The sequence below is a fragment of the Homalodisca vitripennis genome, chromosome 6 (genome assembly GCF_021130785.1).
Source record: "Homalodisca vitripennis isolate AUS2020 chromosome 6, UT_GWSS_2.1, whole genome shotgun sequence".
NCBI classification, from domain to species: Eukaryota; Metazoa; Arthropoda; class Insecta; order Hemiptera; family Cicadellidae; genus Homalodisca; species Homalodisca vitripennis.
The window spans coordinates 122,206,834-122,232,133 of NC_060212.1; the positions used below are offsets into that span (position 1 = coordinate 122,206,834).

Below are 25,300 nucleotides of genomic sequence, written 5' to 3' on the forward strand. Positions count from 1 at the left end.
TCAGTAACGCTACGTTTCGAGATCTGCGATCTGATCTCTTCTTCAGGTCATAACTAACTAAACACATAATTACAAACTAGGTTAAAATAAAAAAAATCATAACACACAACATGGTGGGTGTGATTCCTGACTTACGCATGTCACAAAGCTCTGGTATAATTTGTTAAGTTTTTATGTTATGCCAATATACATGTATGTTCAAAAAAAGCTACAACATATTCATGAGGTCTTAAAGCTCAATAATTTCCCAGGGAAAGGTTCCCAAGCCTAAGTTTTTTGAGGATATCATATATCTCCTAACTACTCAGTGAGACAGCCTCCTCTAAAATAATTTTCAGTACATACATGCCAGTGACTGTTGTAATGGAGATATACTGTACAAAGTTTGGAAAGTAAAGGGAGAAAGTTTTTATTATACTTTTACACTATTCTTTGATTATACTTCTTTTAATTTTTTTCTTTGATTGTGCTTTTTATATTGTTGTTATCAATTTATTAAATACAGGTCTTGTAAGCATATGGCGTTGCCCTTTTAGGTATATGCGATTCACAGCTTCTGTTGTGTACCCGATCGGGTATACATTGGGCTTTCGTAAAGCATGTCATGCGCCCGATGGGGTACTTATTGCTATGCATTTCATTATTGTGTTTTTATTGTTTGCCTGTCTTGGTGGTTTGTTAAATGTGATCCCATGTTTAAATAAATACCTTACACTAATGTGTAGCTGTCGGGCACAATTTTTAACTACATATGTTAAATACTAAAAAAAATACTATCATAATCAAATACTAAAAAAGGACTACTGTCCATATGTTGTGTGTCCTTAATTATTTTGTGTGAATTAAAATTTTTAAACGATGACAACCCTCATGTGGAGCATTCTGATGATGGAACGATTGTTGTAAATATTGTGAAAATCTACAATATTTTAGAAACTGAAATCAAAGGTTGTAAAAATAATAATTAATGTACAGACATAAATAAAATCATGTATTACAACTCCATTTTTCATAATTTTTCAAATGTAGACTGCAAAGAGCCAAATCAATCTTGTCACTTTTTAGTGTGAAGTTAATTACTGCTGGTTCTAGAGTTATTATTTATCTTGAAATCTTAGAATATTATCTTTGAGAACTCTAATGAGTAGTAGTAAGTAATATCAGTGGCATATGAATCTGAATTTAGCAGAGTTCAAACCCATCATCATGAGAATACTGGGGGGAGGGGGGACATTATTTGCCAAAGTTATTTCAGGCAAGTGTTTACAGTTTATGTAATACAATTTTTGAAACAAAACTAACCTGCTTTAAAATGTATATCTTTCTTGTGATATTAGAACCGCTATATTATACAATGTTCAAAAGACTTACTATGAGTTTGTAGCCATTTCCAGAGCTAACTTGCAACAAGAAATATGTATACTTGCATCCATTACCCTTTAATTGATTATCACTTTAATTTAATTTTAGCTTCAAATTATCAGTAGACTTATGCCTGATGAAGTGTTTTACTGCAGAATAGGTCATAGGTAAATGAAAATATATCAGTATTACATAAAATCTTAATAGTTTATGAATAAAATGTACAAAATTATTAAATAATGTTACAATTGACATTAAAAGAACTACAGTGGTTGACCAGAAGACTAATATATACTGTATATTTTATAAGGTTATGGATGATTTTCTTTGATGTACAGTAGACGGGCGTAACTGTTGTCCCCCACATTTTGGAATTTGTATCCTGAATCTGTAACAAACCACAACACATTACATATTTACTATTTGTAATAACTAGGAGACACTCCTGCTCACTCTGCTCAATATATATCCAGCCTCAGCATTTCAATCAGTTAAAGGAATTAAAATGTTTAATTTAATCTTACAATCCTGTAAATAATTTATTACATATTTCATCAGTAACATATGTAAGTTTTACAGGAAAGTGAGAGAAAGAAACAGTGCTCCTAGCTAACATAATTTCTCAAGGAGGTAACCCTGGGATGTGTGTTCTGGGTCAAACTCCATTCTCTTTAGACTTAAATTGAATTTAGTCCAAATTCTTTTCATCTAGTCACAGCTTGTACATGGCAACCTAATGAAATTCGTACTTTATATCTGCTGTTTTGGCATTTCCTGACTTTTTGCCCAATTTTGGATATAGTGTTTTTTCTCTTCCATGTATTTTTTTAAATTAATAACGCACTTTGTGTGACGTAAACTTGCTATGTCGCCATAGTGTGTGAAATTATTTTTGTAAAGTGAATAAATTAACCTCAACTCACATATTCCACAAACGACATTCACGCAAAGACTGGATCAGTGTGGAATTCTGAAAGTCAGGGTTGGTGTTGGACATTCCAAATACTTAACTGGTAAACTAAATCAAAAGTAAACATCAGTAATAGGTTTTTCATAGATGATGTATTTTATATATATACATATGCTTACCTTATTGGAAACATGACTTACAAGTACATAACATTTCAATGTATGACACACCTGAACCCCTAAATATTTTAAACATTTAACATATGCAACGAATGTTCAAACTCTTTCACTTGTCTTGTTACCATTGATAATTTTAAACCACTATCATAACACCACTCAACTTATTAAAAGTATATATATGCCTATCATTTTCTGCTTCAAAAATGGTATTTTTAATTACCTCTCTTCTTAAACTGAACAGTCAGTAACTTTAAATTATATATAAAAACTTTATAAATAACAGAGATAGTTTTAACAAAACTTAAAAATAATAGTAACACAATATTAACCCTTATAACGTCACAGACGCCGTATGGCGCATAGACAAACTATCTCCAAACGGCAAAGACGCGGTGTGCGGCGCATCGACACAAAACTGCGTCTATAGCAAATTTAAGTTCCTTTTAAATCCGATCAATGTCACTAACGGTATGCGTCAACCATGTGTGTGTGGGTTATTGACCTATGCCAAACGTCAAAATATAGCTGTCGCGTTACATTGTTTGAAACAATAGACGTGGTGTCTAGACACTCTCCCCGCTACACGGCACAGACGCCGTACAGCGTGCGTGCTTTTGTTTGCAGTTTGGCTTCAGGTAGTGCGTGTCTAACCATCGCTGAGTCGGTTTCCTTCGTCGTGTTTTCTGTTTATATGGTTTTTATTTATTTGTTAAAAGTATTGATATCTTAGTTTTAGTATTCATTTAGTGTTTTTAGTGTCATTTTAGTGTTTAGTGTCACCTATTTAGTGTTCAGGTACTTTGGGATTCTACCGACCACACCAGTATGAAGAACACAAAAATATAAATTTATAGCTAAACAAACATGATAGAACGAAAAAACAACTCTTTAATTACAAACTTACAAGCATTTCCAGGCATTGTGATCGGTATTGTTGTCGCTGTTATCTTATCTTTCTCGAGAATCCCGATTACGACAGGCCACGCGGCATCACATGATTTGCGCGGTACATAATTGCCTTTCCATTACAATTCAATTTATATTTCTGATCAGATTCTCTAGAATTTGATATTTTACTGATAGGTACTATCTCGAGGGATGTTTTTCTTTCGTTGACATCAGCGAGAAGGCATGGCACTCGCATTTTGGGTGGCGGAGTATGATCAAGAATAAAAACAAGTTTTGAGTGTTTTTTCAATAAAGAGTTTAGTTTTAGTTTGATCATGTTTGTTTTTATTGAATTTTTGTGTTTGGAGAAATGTAGAGGTAAAACACGGAAGTACAACAAGCGACGCATCATCTGAACGGGCGGCGAGACTCTTCAATCACGTTATCTACTAGACCGCTCGACTTTGACCTCTGTCTGAGGATGGGGAGGGGTTTGCGATAAGACAATTCCTGTTTTATATTGACGAAATATTGTTCTACGCTAATCTAGTAATCAGTAGAAGCAAAATGTCAAATAACGATTCATGTCTGGGTGTGGTCGGTATAATTCCAAAGTACCGTGTTTATTATTAGTGATAAATAACATGTCTCGTAACATTGACAATCCTGAGTACAGTGACTTTATAATTTTTACTTTTTTATACTTACCATAATTATAGAAAGTAAAAATAAAAATGAACTTTACACATTAAAATTTTTTTTTTATATATATTGTGCCGTTTGCTGGAAGTCGTGAAAAGATATACTGACGTTATAAGGGTTAAAGTAGTTACAAAATGTTAAACTAGCTATATGGAAATTCTTGTAATATACATAACATGACCAGATATTTTTCACTCCAAAGCAAGACACTTTCCTAAATAAGCAGCAAGTGAAGGGGGGGGGGGGGTTGTATAATAATGTGGTTTGCAAAAATAAAATAAATACACACCAATTATCAAATTAACAGTTTGCAAACGTTTATTATGAGGGGAAGCTGTCCAAGACTTGACTCATGAATGATTTCTACACCTTCAATTTCATTAGGATTTTCATGCACACTCCAGTTATCCTTGCAAATTACGTTTGTATTAATTATTGAGTACAGTTCCACTTAGTGTCTGAAATCTGACTCCTAGAATCTGGAGCTCACGTTTGAAGAAATACAAAAGACGGCGATGAAGTTCAAAACAAACTCTTTGTATCGTTTTGACGTCAGACACCTAGACTATAAGAGGTCTGTCTGGTTTCCCAGCAGCCATCCACTGTAATCCAGATGAAGAGGTGTTTCCATTGTCTCATCAACAACACAATTAATTGAGATTAATTCAAGGGTGGTCCAGCACAGAAACTTAACCTGTGCAAGATCTTATTTCAGAGTTCCTCCAAATCTGCCACTTCCTTTTTTAGGATGATAGTTTGGACCAAAACTTTTAGAAATCGGTAAACAGATTTTGCTATCCATATATTGTATAGAAAACAAGACAACTTCTTTAAATAATAATAATATTTCATAATTATTGGAGTGTTTGATCATAAATTAAGCAAGCAGCTTCTTTAAACATTATATGAACTCATCACCTACTAAGTAAAGTGAATTAAACTATATAGTAACGTATAAAGTGAACTAACAAATATATTTACTTCTCCTAATCTTATATCAGCGACAGTCAACTTAAGGAATATTTCCGAATTGGGTCCTAGTGACATCTTGAAGGTTATCTAGGATATCATGGTTCAATATGACAGGGATATTTTATTGCTCAAATGACCCACTATATTGTATCATGATGTAACCTGACATCAATCAGTATTAAAAATTACAACTGAACAAATCAGCACTGACCTGTGTTGACATGAAGAATATCTCCAGGTGATAGTTTTTGTGAGGCTCCCATCCAGGTCGCGACTACTTCACCTTCCAGCACGGTAAACGTCTGCACAACAAAACTGATTATTATCACGTCAAGAACATGGATTATATATATAATAGGATTGGTAAAACACTTGAGGATATTCTATCTGATTCTATTTTAAAGTGCCAATGGCCGAGGAATCTAAGACGTCGGACTTTGGATCTGAGTCACAGATAGCGCAGTTTCAAATCCTCTCTCTAAGCATACCACTTATTGTCAGTACCATCAGCCTTGTACTGAATCAACTCTCCCCCTTATTCTGTTGATAAGATCCCTGCAGAGGCTGGTGGTTTATGAGGATAGGCAGAATGAGACCTCTACTATAAAAAAAGATTAAGGACACACTGATGCTGAGAGTACTTAAAGGGCATGGAGGCAGAATACAGAGGGAAAATTCAAGTGCACTTATAAAACAGAAAACTAAGGGAGTTCTAGGAGAGCCACTCCGTCAAAGAATCTAAAAGTCAGATAAACTTAAATGGCTCAAGAACTGAGTGACAGGAGGCCAGAAGAAGCTACATATTGAGAATTTATATTGGGAGACTATAATAGTACTTGATGAAATTATTATATTATAAATTGCAATATCACTGAAAGTTAATGATAAACCAGTTTAATAATAAATACTCCTATAATAATAGATAGGTATAAATTAACATACTATGTATTTGATAGTGACCTTGGTAAAGATGAAATAATTTTAACAATTCTTTTTCTTTCTATATATTTTACATATCCTCAAAATTGAATCCACTTTATACAGTATAAAACATGAAAATCTTTTCTTTCGAGTCACAGTCTGATTCTGAGGTGATGCAAATAAGCAGACTCTTTCTCTACTTTTAAATATGACTCAAAAAAGATTGTTATTTTATTTATTTTTTTATTTTAATTAATTCTGATCTATCATAAGTTATTAGATAAACTTTTGAAGGATCAGTTCAAAATATTTACTTAAAATAACATAAACAGTTATTGAATATTAAAATTCTATTTAAATTGTCTTTTAATTTTTAACAATCATAAATGCAGATATGTTTGACACTCAAGAAACATTGGCTCTTGTATTTTTTTAACACAATTTTAATTTAAAATAGTATTTAGACACTTTCATAATTATTTGAGAAATTATGACAGTTTGACTATTACTTTATTAATATCTGCATGCTATTTATAATGCGTTATTACTCTTATTATTCCCCAGCACGATCAACTACTCATAATATTTGTCTTTCTCTACCCTGACCTAAGATGAAATAATATCTGAACATTTACATTATTAATAATTTGTTAACAAAATATTTCAAATAATTCATTTCGGGTCCTTGAGATTCATAACATCCTCTCACTGAAAATAAATTATTTTCACATTCAAACTGATTGTATTTCTTAAATGAATATTTACATTAAATAATACAAATGTACTTTTAACACAACTACAAAAGATTTACTGTTTTTATTCCTTCTTGAAAATGTATTTACAAGCAAATACAATTCCAAAACAGTTGATATTGTGATTGAGTAGTTACAAAGTTAGTTGTGAAATGATAAGTTGTGTAGGATTTTGGACATTTGCCATTGTATGTTACAAACATACAACATATAAAGCTATGTGTTATATCTTTTTTTAAATATAATGATGGCAATGTCCGAATTCCTGTTATCCTTTCAAACCTTCTATAACCAATAACATTATTTAAACAAAGGAAGTAAGTGTTTGTATTTATTTCTATGATTTTTACTATATTTTGTTTCATTTATGATAGTAAAATAAAGCATTCTTACTTTGTTATAACATTTTATTTGATTTAAAATATTTTAATTCATAGAACAGATTTAAACAGTGCATTTTAATTGCTTGTAGAATTTTAGAGATTAAAATTAGTTTTAATCGATTGTAAAGATAAGAAATTGCATAGCAAGATAGATGAACAGACATCCCATCTCTGTTGAGAGACTGCAAGCTAACTGTCAATTCCTTAAAATGTTAAATAATACAGTACGAGAATTTGTATTTAAAAAATTACCTTTATTTGATATCAAACATCTTATCTAAGTGAGAAAACCAAAGTTGGCTCTATATTGTGGCAATAGCCAAAAAGATCTTCTTAAATCTAATAACATATGTGGTAAATCATATAACTCACAATATTTGAACGTTTTCCTTCAAAAACTCCCGTGACTTCGATATATCCAAAGTTCAGCTTCTCAGTTTTAAGGCAATTTGCAGTAATGCCTCCAGTGTGCATGCTATGTTTGAAAACTACGTCCTTGAAATGAGAAACACATCCTGAAAGATAAGATACAAATAAAGTTCACAAATAATATATTTGTAAAGATACAAATAAATATTCATTGTTACTTATAATACAGACTTCATTTAGACTGGGTGTGTATAATACATAAGTAACTACTGCACTGTAATTTTTGGACCAATCAAATTTTCAAATTAGACAGAAGGAATAAAAATCAACCAAATAAGTTTACTAAACGTAATTTGAGTTTTAAAACTCAAGATGTTATTGCTTATGTACAAGACAAATAGACCAATAGGTAGTTACCACTTGAAGATTGAAGGTGGTATGTCAGTCATATAATACTATTTCAAAATCTGCACCAGCTAATGACTCTATCATGCAATGTTTCCACTGTAAAACTATCTTTCTAACTGATTTGACCAGCAGTTTCTGACCAACAGCTAATTAAACAGATCCACAAAGCATATTCACATTAACACCTTTGTGCCATCTGTGATTTTCAGAATTGCATATACATGTTGCACGTAACAGATTATTGTGTATTAGATATTATAAAAGGATATGTTTTTGAGAAAACTCTCACTTTTGTATTCTTAGCTTATATTTGCTGGCCATAAATGGTTCATGGCTAAACTGAGGTTCTAATCTCAAGTGCTGTCTCCAGAGCCTTCTTTACATCATGTTTCATTTTTTTATATAATACATTAGGCCACAGGAAATCTTCTATTCCTAATGACACACCATTTTGAATTTGACATAGTGATATTTTAAAATTTCCCTAAGTTAAACTTTACCAGAAGCTTTATCAGTAATTTTCAGACTTAATATTCATGCATATAATAATATAGAACAATTTGGTTTTGTATTAATTCAATTTTATGTAAAGTATATGGAGTAGTACAAAAACATAATTTGAATATATTGTAAAATACAAAAACAAGGAGTTACAGTAATTAGCCAACTTCATAAAAATGCTACTTTGCAAAACTCACTTTGCTGTACAAGCTCAATTTATATATATATAAGACAACTTTGCACATAATACAAATTAAAATAAAAAAGAAGTGGAGTGGAGTAAAAAATCCAGTTATGAGTGTTTTATCAGCTCTCAAACTTGAATTATTAACCCTTTGCACTCCGGAGTGAAATTTTGTGTCACTGCCAAAAACTCCAGTGGCTATTGCAAGTGTACTAGCGAAAAACTCCAATGCCATTTGATCAAAAGTGTAAGGGTTTCATAAAAAAATCATAACTTTTTTATTTTAGTACATAAAGCCAACAATTTTGTTTTGTTTTGTTTGTTATAAGTTTCTGCATATAAAAGAACATAAAAAATGCTGATCCAAAAATCTTGTTTTTTTTTTTTTTAATTTTTTTATATATATTTATGTAAAAATATTTATAAAATTTCACTTTCAGCTCTTATAACTGACTAAAATTACATTGACCCCCTATATAAACTGTTATTATTTTTGGAATTCTTATCTAACTATGTATCTACACTCAAAATTTTATGAACTTACCTCGAAAATCCAAAAAGTTATGGGCACTTTATCAATTGGTGTCAAATTCTACAAATCGTGAAATGTCTGTGATATACTGGCATATTGTCTATGTTTTGGCACGAAAGATAAAAATCATACAACTTTTGCTCTGTATGAATGCAAAGTAAAGAATACAAATTTTAGATAACACTGATTATGAAAAAATAGCATTTTTACTTTTTTCATGGAATTTTACTTATGTGTAAAAATAGCTAAGTTATAAAATCTAAAAATGTTTTCTCAACACAAACCGTTTATTACTGTTTGTATTGCACAGCAAAAATTGCAAAGTAAAATGTTATAAAACAGAACAAACTTAAAAGTTACAAAAAATAAAGTCACTATTTACAGAAAAGGTTCATTATGAGCAAGTATAATGAACACTTGTATAATGAACACTCATACTGAACACTTATTTTATACTGTTTATAAACAATATAAAACACTAATTATATTGAAAACGATTTATCCACTGAAAAAGAGGTTATCTGAAACACGAACTCACAGCAAACAAAGCACGAACTCACAGCGAACAAAGCAATACACAAGCCAGCTGATATCCTGACTTCAGCTGATACGTCATAGAAAGTGATGTTGCATTATTCATTACAAAAAAAAAAACATAGAGTATCAAAGTTTACTACCGTACATCGTTATAATCTATAACTATCCCAGATTGCGTATATCGCAAATTAGGTGCATTTGGATCATTTATGTAGCCAGTAAACGCGACTTATCAACGGTCCGACATATCGGACGTCGGAGTTTATGGCCTAAACTGCGATGTCCGATATTTCGGACCGCGGAGTTTTTAGCCTAAACTACGATGTCCGATATGTCGGACCGCGGAGTGCAAAGGGTTAATTCAATCATTTACATACTATCATGTAATCAAAAACAAAAAACCTCTTAAATGCTACTCCAAATATGCCTGTTTACTAGAATAATAAGTTTTTAAAATAACACAATCTGTCTGTATTACAATCTTTCATTTCTATGGACAATTTTAAAATGGTCACTAACAGGCTGAATTCATTGGAAGAACTAAAACGGAAAGATTGTTTATTTGTCATTTCCGTTGATACATTTCAACTTAAGAATAATTTTTATCTTGTTCCTCAAATACATGTTTGATCTACTGTAATTTTTTGTTTAGTTTTGTTTTCATTCTAGTAAAACTTCACTTCATTACAAAATTATTCTGTTTTAGCATAACACATTTATAATAACAAATATTGTCTTACCTTTGGGAAAAGAATTTTCCATGCAATTATTATCATTTTTAGGATGTTCTATTTTTTTGTCAACTTGTGCAATTTCCGTAATTTTCTTGCATCTTCTGGGAGGTAGCTTTTTATCACATTGTTGAACTGTATTAACAATTTCACTCATATTTTCAAGATTGTTTTCTACCTTATCTACATTGCTATTGCTTTCTTCTACAGTGACTGCTGTATCAATTTTGTTCTTATTACTTTTTATCCTCCTGGGAGTAAATGTAATTATTTCTTCTTCAGACAAATCTTCGATTATTGGCAACTTTATACACTGTTTCTTTTGACTGCACATCACATTATCTAGTACAGAGTCCCGAGATAATTTGCTTTCATCTCCACTGTTTATGACAATTGTGGAAGAATCTTTTGAAATTGGGGCTTTTCTACTCTTTTTTACAATTTTCTTTGTTTTTGTAGCCGGGATGTTTTCAGAACAATCTAGAGGAGGTCCTTGGTTTACAGTACCGAGTGGTATTGTTTTATCTGAAACCTTTGAAGCTCCTCTCCTTTGTGGTCTGTCTTTTCCATTCAGTTCTATAACATTTACAAACAGTTAAAAATAATTGCCATAAAACAATTATCTTAAACTGTTTATTTGAGAATTTACATAAAACCGAACTCACTTGTAGAACAAACTTAACATTTGAATACATTCATTCAACTTAAAATTACTTACGTTTAAAACATTCCAATTATTTTACAAATTATATAGATGGAGCAACACAATATTTTTTCAGCGTTTATACACCCAAAATATTTATTCATTTAATCTTTCAACATATGCACGGCACCAGAGCCGCAGCTACAAATTTTTCCAGGGGGGCTAAGCCCTAAATTTGCCGCCCCTTTTCACCACTCAACATCTGCAGTTTAAAAACTTTCTTTTTGTTGCTTCTAAATCAGCTTGTTAATAATCCAAAAGCACTTAAAAATTACTATTATATTTGTTACTAGCAGTTGCCCGCGGCTTTGCACTTGATTTTCAAGCTATAAGACCTCCTTCTTAGTGAAATCATTTATGATGTAATATAATGGAATCTTGACTTTTTTTCACTCAAATGTAGGCATGTATCTGATAATCATTTTTTTAGTACCCGTGGTTAAGAGATTTAAAAGTTCAATAAAATATTTACATAATTAAATTACATTTCTGATGCCACAGTTGAGTCCCTGTTCTAATATCCCAATCAAGGAAATATATACAAATAAAGGTCTCAGAAACCTGCTTTGGTTAAGAACGTATACTTCCGGCCCTTTTAATTTACTTTCGATGAAAGATATCTCCAGGGTTTAAGTTGAATTTGCCTTATTGTCCCATTAAGAAAATATATACACCTACAAAGAGGAGTGAAAAGATGGTCTACGGCTTTTTTATCAACGAACGGTCCCAAATTGTCTGTTTTCACCGTTCATACAGTCTAATACCGTGCTACAGGAGAGTTTGCCTAATCCTTATAAAGAAAATATATACATATGTTGCATATGCTGGTTTACAAGCCCCACTTTTTTCAAAAACATACTCATATCTAATAACGATATAATTATATACTTACATTGTATATATATATATATATATATACACTTGTGTTTGCCTTTTTATTATGACGAAGAAAATATATATACTTACATAAGACTGAAAAGTTACTGTGGTTAAATGTGGCTATTCCAGCCGTTTAAACTCACTTCTAGTCTTTAGTGTTCACTTTAGGAGATATTAGTAAATTCTTAATAAACAGAATCTAGTAAAAAGAACAGATTTGAAGCAGGGCTAAAATCTATGGACTGATTATTTAACTTTCAAATAATGTTTGTTCTGTAACAACGATACAAAATAAATCCTAATTTATAAATGAATACAGTAAATGTAAAATTAAAGTATACAATTAAACTGAACAAACCTGGATTGGAATTTGCACGTTGTTTGATGGATGAGTCTTCTGCACTAGTACCTGTTTTAGCATTTGATTTAGTAACCCTTTTCATTTTTTTCACCTGCGGTTTGTCAATGGGAGATGATGCTTCTGTATCATCTTCATCTGAATCAACAATAACTAGAAAAAAGAACAAACTTGTCTTTAGCATGAAAAATATATTTATAGTAATGAATAATTTTGAAACTAAAAGAATCTAATACTGGTCAATGGTATTTAATTTTTTTTAGCTTTGGATCGAAACAGTATTTAAACAGCTACGTTCAGTGCATGTTAGGCAGTGTCACAGAGAAGGTCACTATGCCACTCTACTATAAAACTAGCAAATAACCACCACAATAAACTATCCTGCTGACTGTGAATTAAATAGCGTTATTAGATTATTTTGCCAAAGAAAATGCAACTGGTTGAAATTTATTGTGAATTGTGTATATGAGGCAGACATTAAGAGTTATATTACAGGTAAACTATGGTGCAAATTGTTTTGTGAAGGACAAACCAATGTTTTTGACAAAAAGCGAAGTGGACGACCGTCTTGGTTACTGAAAACCTTGGTGAACAAATCAATCGTAAGATTAGGAAAACTGAATGTTCTCAATCACAGACTTTCTGCAAATATCAAGAACTGTAGTGTATGAAATTGTGATTGATAAACATGGATATAATACATTTTGTGACAAATAGGTACCAAAAATATTGATTAATAAACTCAAAACAAAAAGAGCATGAGGTCTGCTCTACAGTTTCTTGCCTGGTACCATGAAAAAGTAATGAATTTCCAAAACATTGCCACTGGTGATGAAACATCTCAATGTAGAACAAATAAAGACAATCAAGGGAACGGGTTCAAACCTCACTGCTGTAAATACTGCTGCATTTGGTTACAGGCAGAGGCAGTAGAATTTTATTCAAAAGGTATTGAAAAGCTTTTTATAAATATATGTTGAAATTTAAATCCTAACTAGATAGATATATAGTTTAAAGGTTGCTATTTCAATTGGATATGATAGAAAGCTATAAAAGTTACATGTACTTTTTTATTTATAAAAGCAACTTCCTTTTCAAATGACCATTGTACATCATTTCCATTTTTATTCAAATATTTTTTCATACATCACTAAAGGTTTAGAATAATGATATCAAAGTAATCTGCTATCAAAAAAGAAGCTTAAACCAAGCCTGTTGGTTTTACTGTCATGAAAGTTATATTATAACAGAAAAAATATACCACACCACTTTAAAAAATAGCATAGTAACACACAAAAGTAACAGAATCCTATAACAAGGGCAATGAAAAAACATATTGCTTAATAAGACAAGTGCCTTGTATATGTGGTACCTGTGTATAAAAATAGACACTCTTGAACTCTTAATTTTTATCTGATTTGAGTATTAACAATGGTTCAAAGTAATGACTGAATTTAGTACTTACTTAACTCAGGATACATGTTATACAAATTGCGGGAATGAGAGAGCAGCATCCTGTGTGTCTTTCCAACAGCTCCCAGTTCCCTGAGTACAGCACTGCTGGCACATTCTGTATCAACAGACAAGAAATCAGATATAGATACAACCATACAAAATTTAGCAGTTGTATTACATGTATGGTTATATATAGTTCGTACAATTTATTAGTTTTAAATTGTTTAACACATTGACTGTGGTATACTCCTTACAGTGCAGAGGCTGAGATATCGGTTTGGTCTTATTCAATATAGACAAGCAGCGAAGACGTTATACCATAAGAAATAGAATTTATGATTGAATTACTTAATCATAAATCGAATCTATAATTTCAACGGTTTTAATAAATGTTATAAAGTCAATAAATAATAATTTTACACTGATCAAACAAGGAAATATGAATAACTTAAAAAGTTATTCTGGAAAGATTACACAACAGCAAAATTAAAAATTGTAATAAAAATCACAAAGTTTACTTAGAAACGTACTAATTGCACTTAACCCGAGAAAGCAAGGGATATAGAGAGGAAACAGGATTTTTCCGGACATTTGCTATCGTTCAGTGAAACAAAAAAATCAGTAACAGTACATTTCGAGATCTGCAATTCGATCTTTTCTTCAGGTAAATAACTAACCTAATACATAATTACAAACTAGGTTAAAATAAACAAATCATACCAAAGTGTTGTGACACGCCTAAGTCAGGAATCACAACCACCATGTTGTATGTCAACTTCACTAACTCTAAAATATGCACTTAATAAAAAACTATAAACAACACTAATCATTAAAACTGAACTACAGACTACAGTGTATATCACTGAACTCCTCCTAAACGACTGGACCGATTTTTAACCAAATTCTTTTTGCGTATCTTCAGGGGGATTTGAGAATGGTTTTAGATTTACCATTTGGTCCAATTTAAATTGTTTATTTGATTAATTGTTATTTATCAATTATTGTTATTGATTTTGGAATGTTTTACATTGGATCCAGCAAACTGCACTATGACACGTAATATAAAGTGAACTATACACTCTACAACTGTAACACTCTCAGCTGTAATTCTTAAAACAGACAGAAACATTATTTGTGTACATTTAAAATGTAGGAAAATATTAAGTTATTGTAAAGTGCTTGATCAATAGTGTAATGCAGATTCCAAAGACGAAGTTATTATTATATTTAGATTGCACCAATGATCAATAAACCATCTAATGCGATGTAAATACTATAAACGCTGTTCTAAAAAGCACCTTAATGTACACATCAAAAAATGTAATCGAATATGGTTAGATCGAAAGTTAATTAAAAGAGCCGAAAGAAGACGCTTTATGATCGAAGTTTGTTTTTGTTGGTATATATTTTCTTGATCGCAGCACAAGGCAAACTCAACTGTGGCGTCAGAAATATCTTAGTCTAGATCTATATTACAATGGCCGAAAGTAGACTATTTATTACTGAAGAAGTCTCAGACCTGTGTATGTATACACGAGGTATATATATGTATATATATATATATATATGTGTGTGTATGTGTGTGTGTGTGTGTGTGTGTGTGTGTGTGTGTATTTTTAATTGGGGAAACAAGACAAACTCAACTAGAAGTACCTTAGACTGGATTAAACTACAATGGCTATAATTCTACACTTTTTGACATATTTTTTGATCGGCTCAACCATGGTGTAGAAAATATAATTCTTCCAAATCAGTAGTACTCACCTAGACGCAGAGCCTAAAATAAGAGTCATTAGCAATTAGCAATCACTTGAAGCTGTTAATCATGGACACTAACATAATATATATCTAAGATAAGCTTACTTTCATTCCTAAATTGTACAGAACCCCACCATGCATTATATCATAAATTGCTATTGTTTTTGTCTTAAGGATTCCTCCTGGCTGGCCTAAATAGTTCAATTGTTATTGAAATCATCGGAGCAATTCAATAAGTTATCATGGAATGTTGGAGGGAAATTTGAATGTTATAAAAACTCTTTCACTCTACTAATTCAGGATTCTAAAACACAGTTCTTTAAACTTAAATCTAAAATTGATCAGGAGATTGGAATAGCTTTGATTGACTATCGATTACCTCAGAAGTGTCAAGAATGTCATAGAAAAAGAATACGTAAATATGCTGTCCTGTTTTACAGGAAATTGCCTGCAAAGCCACGGGTAATTGCTAGTAATATATATAATTGTTTTGGTTTGTCCTCATCTTTCTATTAAAAAAAGTTATAAAAATAAGTTCCATCATTGGTACAAAATACTGCTTAGTCCTCCTCCATAGACTAATGGTTATAGTCTCGGCTCTCTAAATGAGAGATCACGGGTTCAATTCCCGGGGAGGTCCAAAAATGTAATAATAATAATAAATAAAAACCAGTGCACTTCGAAGTCGTCATAGCTGACACTGAGGCTTAAATGAGAGAAACAAAAATACCACTTATATAATAATAATAATTAATAAATACTGATGGATTATTTGTAATACAATTTTATTGTGCCAAAGTCTGTAGTTTGTGGTATGTTACACAGCAACCAAAGTCATTGTAATATTGTTCCCTACAGAATATTTATATACTTCATATAAAGAGGAAACATGCTATAAAGCAGAGTGTGACTCACATGACGAAGATTGTGCTAGTGCTGGGGCCAATAGGCTTTGCTGATAACCTGTAACAGTTCCCCAGTAATTTCACTGGAAACTACTACATGTCCTCTCTCTAAATACTGAATACTTTAGTAATATGGGATACGTCATACCTTCATTCTTCTTATTCTGTGGTAAAACCGGATTTTTCCTTGTGACTTGCTTTACAGATTTTACCCTGTAACAGATTACATAAAAGCTTAGATGAAAAATGCAACTTAACTGGTTACATTTTCTCTAACAAAATCAGAGTTCTATTAACGCATAGCTTTAAACTTTTTATAAAATATTCATAAAAGAACTTGCTAAATGAGTAAAATTAAATGCAAACCGTAGCAGTTGCTAGTTATGGATGATTTATAAGTATTAACTTGCCATTTTAAAGAATAAGATAAAATACTTATTACTCATCTAGTTGTTGAGCAAGGTACGTAGAAAAGTTCATGTTATTATGTCAATAGCTAATTCCTATGTCAATAAGCATTAGATTTGACTGGGTAAATTGATTAATATCAATGGTTTATATTCTACAATCATCTGTGTGGCTTATTATCCTAGCTGGAACAAATAAGCATGTTCTAACTTCGTAACGTTATTGTTTGAACTATAACGACCAATAGAACCATACAATCAGCATGCTATGGTTCCGCATGATAAATAAATGTTTTGTGATGGATTTAATACATAGTCGTATAATCAGCATATTGCATGACCTTTTCATTCCAGATTGAAGAATTCAACCTGTTGACATAAATAAGGAAAATATCTGATCCCAATATTGATTCCTGAGGGACACCATGGAGCATTTTCACTGTGCATGACAGTGCATTCACAATCTGCATGCATTGTTCCCTGTCTGTAAAGTAAGATGAGGGCCAACCATGTGGCAAGCCCTGAATTCTACTTGTTCACAGCTATTGCAACAGTGTTACATGATGCACACAGTCAAAAGCTTTGGAAAGGTTGAGAAATATCTCTCTTTCCAGGCCATCAACAACATTATGAGTGAGTCTGATATAGCCTCAATAGTCAATTTGTGTTTCAAACCCAAACTGTAATGTCATACAAATGTTCAGAATTGATCATAAATTTTATCAAAATTATTTGATTAAAAAATGGTACTAGAACAGCTTTAAAAAGTTTTACTGAGAATGGGAAGAATAGAATTTGGATGATAGTTATTTCAGATGAAAGGGTTATCTATTTTAAAAACAGGACAGGTGTTATTTTGGCTGTCTTCAATGCACATAGGAAGACGCCTTGAGCAAACGAAAAATGAATCCATTTTGAGAGTGGTGTCCAAATATGCCTGAAGCACTTTTTGATTAACCACACAGACATGCCATTTGTGCCACAAGATATTTTTTTGTTTAAGATCTTGCATGATACGGGCCACATCGATTTCAATCACAAGAAGGACCATTGATAATACTGGTCTCATCAATAGTTGCTTACAAGAACTATATATGTTATATATAATTTGGTTAGCTCAGCAACAGATCAAAATAATTATTAAATTCATTTGCCACTTAAAAAAAAAATTCATTCATTTTGAATTTGAATTTTAGGAATTGAGAAACATTTTGTTACTTTGTGTTAGTTTTATAAAGTTCCACATACTTTTAGAAAAATTATCTGATTGTTTCAATCAATTGTAAATGTCTCATGCCCGGCATTTTTTGTTTATAATAATTTTTTTATTTTGATAAAACATTTAAAACTCTTTATTTTTTAATTTTACATAAATTGAATGATCAAATTTGAGCCTTTCTCTTGAGTTGAGAAGATCCTATATAATCCAGGTGTTACTCTTTCTTTGAGAATGCTCTATGGAATTTCTAAACGGGCAAGTGAAATGTCAATGAAAATTAACAATCTAAAAATATGTTGTAGATATCCTCTACTCACTGGAAGGAATCCAAGATAGCGCACGATTCATTCTGGAGACATGTATTCAATGTTTCCAGGTTTTAGATCTCGTTTCGTTTTGAGGTTTAGGTGAGGAGGTTCGAATTTTGGAATGTGGTGTGTGATTACATCTTCCTACACAAAGTGGTCCGGGATGGTCACGTTTAGCACAGAAACCAAGACATCCATAACGTCAGTAATGTCATTGATGGCTTTACTCGATGTCACGGTCACTTGAGTTGTTGAATTCATGGACAAAATTAAGCAAAAAGAAATGAGAATGATACAAATCCGCTGAGTTGGGAGATTGGTGTGGTCTAGTACATTGATATTAAAGTAAAAAAAATTACGAACTTCAATGACTTCATCAGGTTTCAAAATTAACAAAAACCATTGTGCTGCACTCATTTTGGGATCTGTATAAGCCAATTATTATAACTTTTCCTTCGGAAGTTACATACTTTTATTCTACCCTTCAAAATCTAAATCAGAGTTCTAATCCAAGCTGAATTGTAAAGTATGACCAATGAAAAGTGTTAGTCAATTTATAATTACAAATTCTAAACATAGCGATATTGTCTGCTGTGAAACCGTGCTCAGAAACAACAAACATGCTCTCTTCTGCCATGAGCATTAGCAACTTTATTAGTAACAGACTGTGCATTTTGGTGCACAACAAAAAATGTCTGACTCAAATTTTGAATTTTATTTATTTTTTTTATTGTTTTTTAACTGGTAATCTTCCAGGTCTGGTTTCTTTATGTAATTTAGACAAAGACGTTGCTTTGCTGAATTATATTTAAAAATTGAATGAGGTTGGATCATCTTGTCGCAATGGTGCTTACCATTGTTGCTTTTTGGAGGCTTTTTACTGCCTCCAAAAAGTTTTTGAAGGGCAGCATTGCTGGCTCTAGGATGGTCAGATGGAGGCTCAGCAAAACAAAGAAGTTGACAAGAGTATCAAGCACATTTGGTATTCAGAAAGCAAAACACACCAATAGATATCTAAGTACTTATTTATACCCACACAACATAGAAGATCAAAGTATTGAATACTTGATTAATATTAGTTACTAATACTATGGACGGATAAGAATAACTTGAATGTAGAGTAAGGCAAGTAACTGAAGACTTAGAGGAGAATAAGTACACTATTACAAATCAAAGACGTCAGGATATAGATTAATTAGCCTTAGTAGAATATAAAATCCAAACATGCAACAAAATGTAAAAGAAAACAAAAGTACTTACCCTAGTTAAATTCCATACTAATATACAATGGTAATAATAAGTACTTTGTAAATAATCTAAAAAATAATAATTTCAACAAACATGACCATTGATTACCAAAAATAATTATTGGATCTCCTGCATTAAAATGTCATATTAAGTTAATATGAAATAAGTCACTCAGTTGTGACCAAAGAGAGATTTCCAGAGTAATACAAAAATATTTGAAGTTTGCAATTTTATATTAGTGATGTATTAATACAGTTTTAAAAACTGTGGAATATAAGTATTTGCCTACTTGCCTTACTGTTTCAACTTTAAGCCAACACCTTTGGTAACAAAATATATCACTCGAAATTTGCCAAAAACTAAAACATTTCTTTATAATGTTTATAAACATAGAAATACACTGGTAGAGTTTTATAAAGAAGAAATATGTTATATTTTGAGATTATAATTCAACCTTAGAACTAACAAATTATTAATAAATGTTTACTTTGGTAACAAATGAAACAAATACAAATGTACAAACTATTAGACTACTCACTTTGATATACAAATTTTAACAGGTTGTTTATGAACCGGGTTGTTGTCAAGCTGAGTGATGGGAGATACTGGATCATCATCAAAAAGATCAGTAAAACGATGGTGATTTCTCTTCGGATGTGGTGTACTTGAAACTAGTACTTTATTCATTATAACTGAAAAAAACCCATTAAATATAATGATTATCAAATATGTTTAATATGAGATAACATCAGTAACATATATTTATTAACATCTGTAAACAACAGATTAACAATCCAGATATGGGTATAAAAATAAAAACAATATCAGTTATTTTAACCACTCATATAACCGATTTACCTTTAGTGATACGTAACAGACTTGAGCCCATACTTACAGGAGTCCTGTGTAAGTATGAACCAAATGAATGTTAAGGAAATTTTTCTTCATCTTAAACAAATTGTAAAGAGAAAGTAATTGTTTTATAGTTTGAAACTAACTGTATGGTCTTTGTAAAATTGAACAAGTTGCCAGTCTCTCAACTGAACCCCCTATTCCATCAAAAAGCCTTTTTCAATATGCTGTGGCTGAAAAGTGCCTCTTTTCCTCATAAAGGCTAATGTTTAAAAAGTTTCTTTCTATTTGTCAACAGCAGAATTGTCTGAAAATATTGTACATTTTTTTAAATTTTGTAATTGATCTGATATAGATAAAAAATTATATCATTTTGAAAGGCATAAACAACAATTATATTGTGTTTTTGGCAATAAAAAAATGTTGTATGGGCAGTTTCCAGTTTGTAATACATAATAAAGAATGTAAAAGGTAAAGGGTGTCTTATTTCACTAGGCGATGTTAGGGCTAAGATTTCCTGTCTGACTCTTAACTTGGGGACCAACAGCTTAAAGGTGATTCTAAACCAAGAGCGGACTTTAGCAATAGCAGGATCGCTCAGCGGTCACCCATCCAAGCAGCAACCATGCTCCACATTGCTTGACACAGTTATCTTGCGATAACCACTGTAGGTGCTATACTTCGCCATTAGCAATGTTTGTATAAAATAAGATATTTATGAATTTAAAGTTAATTTTCTTCATCTATGTGGATCAGTTAGATGCCTCCAGATAATAACACAGTACTCCCCATTTTTCCTATTTACAGATCATGGGGATGTCCTGTGTCAGTTGTGGAATTTTCACCAAAGTAAATCTCTCTGACTGGGAGAAAATAGGCTCTTGGAGAAAGTAATGTTATTCAAACTCCAATGGTAATTATAAAACCTATGCATTCAATGCATTACCATCCTTACTTACATTTAATGATAATTACAGCAATATAACATTTTAAACTGAAGTCCTTGCCTTGGACTGGAGAGGTACTCAACAATGGCATTACTGTTGTATTACTGCCACTGTTCATATTTATTGGTTTATTTTACTTTTGTTGCTACGGTACTATTTGTTATTAATTTATTTACTAATTTTATCTTATTAATTAATTTGTTGTATTGGTTTGACCCATTAAAACTAAATAAAACATTTTTAACTATGAATTTGTTTCAAAAACATCAAACCCAGAATACCTATTTTAAAATGTAAATATGGACTGTTATTTGGTCAAAAAGGGCTACTAGTGAAAAACAATCAACCAGAATGTTTTTTGAAACACGGAAACCATCATTACTTCATATTTTAGGTTAGTTGTCACTTTAGCATATATCTCAAACTGGCAAATGTTCTCTATCTTGTACTTTATACATTTCTTTGCAAAAGGTGGTTTTTGTCTTAAAAATATGAATCTTCAAATTAGTGTTGAGAAAAAAGGCAAACACACGAAATTACAGTTACAATTGAATCTTAAAGTAAGTTGAAATTCACACTGAGGTTTCATACCATAAAGAACTTTTGTGTGATCAAATTTCAGATTTCTACTTTGTCTCCAAACAGAGATATCAGTCAATAAGTATGTATAATAAATAGAAAAAGTTAGTCAACAATTACGAACGCTCACTTAAGCTGAGCTTGAATTTAGGTACTCTCTCGAAGTCTGTTTTTTTCTTTCTTCAACAGAAGTGTGAGACGGCACCCATGGCGTCACCGAAGCACGCACTGAGGCCAGGGGCATTTTCAATTGGTACTTTCTGGATCTCAGATTATGTTGGACCATCTGAAAAGTGATCTGAGATCGAGAAAATACTGATCAAAAATGCCCCTGGCCATCAGTGCATGCTTCGGTGGTCCCATAGACGCCACCCTGCACCTCTGATGAAGAGAAAGAAAACATTCCTCAAGATGGTACCCAAATTCAAGCTCAGATCATGAAAGCACTTGTAAAGGTTATGTTTAACTTTACTACTAGTAACATATTTACAATAACCTAATCTAAACCTACTTATAAACACATAATAACATTGCATAGCGTAGGTAGGGGAGACTTTTAATAAGCGGCCTATACTCATTATTCGATTGCTGTTATCGAACAATTCGATATACTATCCTCCTTACTTCAATATGTAAAAATCACATACAATAAGAGTTATAAATAACCGTAAACAAGAAGAATCTCGTACATTACAATTTTAAAAACATAAATTTGACAATAACAAAACCAATTATGGCCTAGATTTAGATATCAAAGAAACCTTATAATATTACAACTTGCCCAGCTTGATATCAACGAGTAACTGCTTTTGTGAAATGGAGGAAAGAATTCTCCCCACGGGTTACCAGGAATCAAATCCAGATGTTGAAGTCACTTAAACAGTCACTTGTGAGAAATATTTCACATATTTTCCTCATATTCAAAGTTTACAAATATTAGTTACTTCTTGCTGTTTATTGTTTACATTGAATTACCATAACTAATAGTCAAATCATATGCTAAGTTAAATCAATTGTAATATCGAATTATTTCTACGGATAAAAACAATCGAACCATTCGATAGTAGCAATTGAATAACGAGTGTAGGCTGTTTATTAAAGTCTATCTGCGTAGTATTATTTCCATTGCTAATATATGCCTCATTGCTTACACGAAATGAACTGAGCTGTTACTAGTTACAGAATAACCCAAAAGCAAAAATCCATTGCGAGAACAAATCATTCAGCCCAGCTGTTACTGAAACAAACAGTATTCTGGTAATAGTTTAACACTGAATTACTTGTTACTGACACTAATACTGCAGATCTGTAATGGCAACAAGTGCAGTGGTTTTGCACATATTGTATTTATGTAAAACATGTTTATCCTTTAAAATAGTGGAAAGTAAATATAAATATTATACTGTTTTGTTTGTTATATTTTTTAAAATACATATCCTAGATTATTTTTATTCACCATAATATTACTTTTTATACTGTAATTTGAAATACATTGTATTTAAAATATAACGTAATCTGGTGTAAATAGATGTAAGGAGGATTCTTTACTTAAGAATATTGATGTTTCGATCACTTGAGTGTTGGACGCTTATTATACTGCAGCCACTAAAATAATTATGACTAGATAGTTGGTAACTTAAAATGATCCATTATTTAAGATGGAGCCTAGGAAATTAAAACTATTATAAACTGATTTCCAAATCGCCTTCTTCAAACTTAATAAATAAGTTAAACCTCTAAAAATTAAAGATTATTTGATTTAACTTAAATGATATCTATAAATATTTATTTTTGGTATAATTGAATAGGTGCAAACAACATAGTAATATTGTTTAAACAGGTAGGCCTAATTTCTTATAACCTATAATCATACAGGGTTATAGTTGGAATTAAACAGCTAAATATGATAAGAAGTCTGACTCAAATGCTTTGTAGTCTGAGATAGGCTATTAATTGCTCAAGTAAGGAAGATAATTTTAAATCTATTTAAAATCTAATTACCTGCATTTAAATTAAGTTAATGAATCAATCACTGACAGTAACATAAGCTCATATAATATTGTAAACTCAATGTTTGAATTTGCTGGTTATGAGTAACCCTCAAAAACAGTTAACACTACATTGATTACAAGACAGGGACAGACAGACCAAAAAAATTGAAAATAACGAACTCGCGCCATGTCTTGACTCCCTGTTGCCTTTGAGTGCCCAGCCCAGCTGTTGTTTTTTTTTTTGAAGTGAAAACTTCTTTAGGCGCGTTGAGCGTTTTGGTAGAGGGTAAAATCCTCGGTTCGCGTAACCGACATGCTAATGATACTAACCTGCATGAAAAAGTCAGTCTCCCTGTGTTTTTTTAACCGTAGACTTGGCCGCGGACTACTAACCTGCATGAAAAAGTCAGTCTCGCTGTGTTAAAACTGTCCCGGCGGAGTATGAAAACAGACTGCGAAAATTAGTGACCTTCACGGCTTCCTCTCGCGATTTAAAAGTGAAGCCAATGTCGTACAATTCTGTAAGATGCGTCAAATTAAAGCTCTTAATATTGGCAATCTATTGGTTACATTTTTAAATATTAAAAAAATTTCGAAATAACTTTGATTATTGTTTACATTTTACATAGCGTTTACAATGACAAGAAAAAAGTAGTAAGCGAGGATTTTTTTTATTTTTTGATCAGACAAAATTTGTCAGCGAGAAAGTTGTGTGAAAATAGATGAATATTTTTTTTGTAACTTATCATTTTTTTATTGGAAGTTTAGTTTAGCCTGTAGTAGCGTATGAAGTGATGAGTGAACGTTTCTGCCGGAACTGTAGTTGGCGCATTGGCTCACTGATACCGTATTAACTCAATAAATTAGTTTATTGTGCAATAAAAATACCTTTACGAAAGAACCAAGTTAATTTAACTAATTTATATATATATATATATATATATATATATATATATATATATATATATATATATATATATATATATATATATCGTATGGGGGACAAAGGCAGCTATCCATAAATAAATAAATTAAAAATTACAATTATTAAAAAGTACGTAAGAACAAAGTTCTTGAGTCATAAATTAAAAATAATATTAAGATCTCCCGTCACAAAGCTAAATCCAAATTACTGAGCCAGTTTAGAGACCCATCCTCCAAACCACTCAGACCAGCCAGACCACCAAAAAACAATCGCAAAGGGCAGTCGTTTACAATGTGCTCCATTGTCTGAGAGTTTGCGCCACAATCACACGTCTGGTCGTCAGTAATACCCCACTTGAATTTCCAGTGATTGCTTCTCCCAACCCCAGTTCGAAAACGATTCAATAAAACCCATTCCTTTCGAGGAATTTCCAAG

General features: G+C 31.6%; 1 protein-coding gene across 2 annotated transcripts; it reads right to left on the reverse strand.

Annotated features, from left to right (window-relative positions):
- Positions 1–1,550: 1,550 nt before the first annotated feature.
- On the reverse strand, positions 1,551–24,153 carry LOC124364872. Of its 2 annotated transcripts, XM_046820665.1 has the most exons (10): positions 23,951–24,153; positions 23,101–23,186; positions 20,110–20,263; positions 16,538–16,602; positions 13,737–13,841; positions 12,272–12,424; positions 10,341–10,907; positions 7,442–7,584; positions 5,225–5,315; positions 1,551–1,750 (listed from the first exon to the last, which is right to left on the reverse strand). In XM_046820665.1, the coding sequence occupies exons 3-10, from the start codon at positions 20,256–20,258 to the stop codon at positions 1,674–1,676; spliced, it is 1,350 nt and encodes a 449-aa protein (XP_046676621.1). In that variant the 5' UTR covers positions 20,259–20,263; positions 23,101–23,186; positions 23,951–24,153; the 3' UTR covers positions 1,551–1,673. The 2 variants fall into 2 exon arrangements, with proteins under 2 accessions (XP_046676621.1, XP_046676620.1); XM_046820664.1 differs by lacking the exon at positions 23,101–23,186.
- Between the last annotated feature and the right edge of the window lie 1,147 nt (positions 24,154–25,300).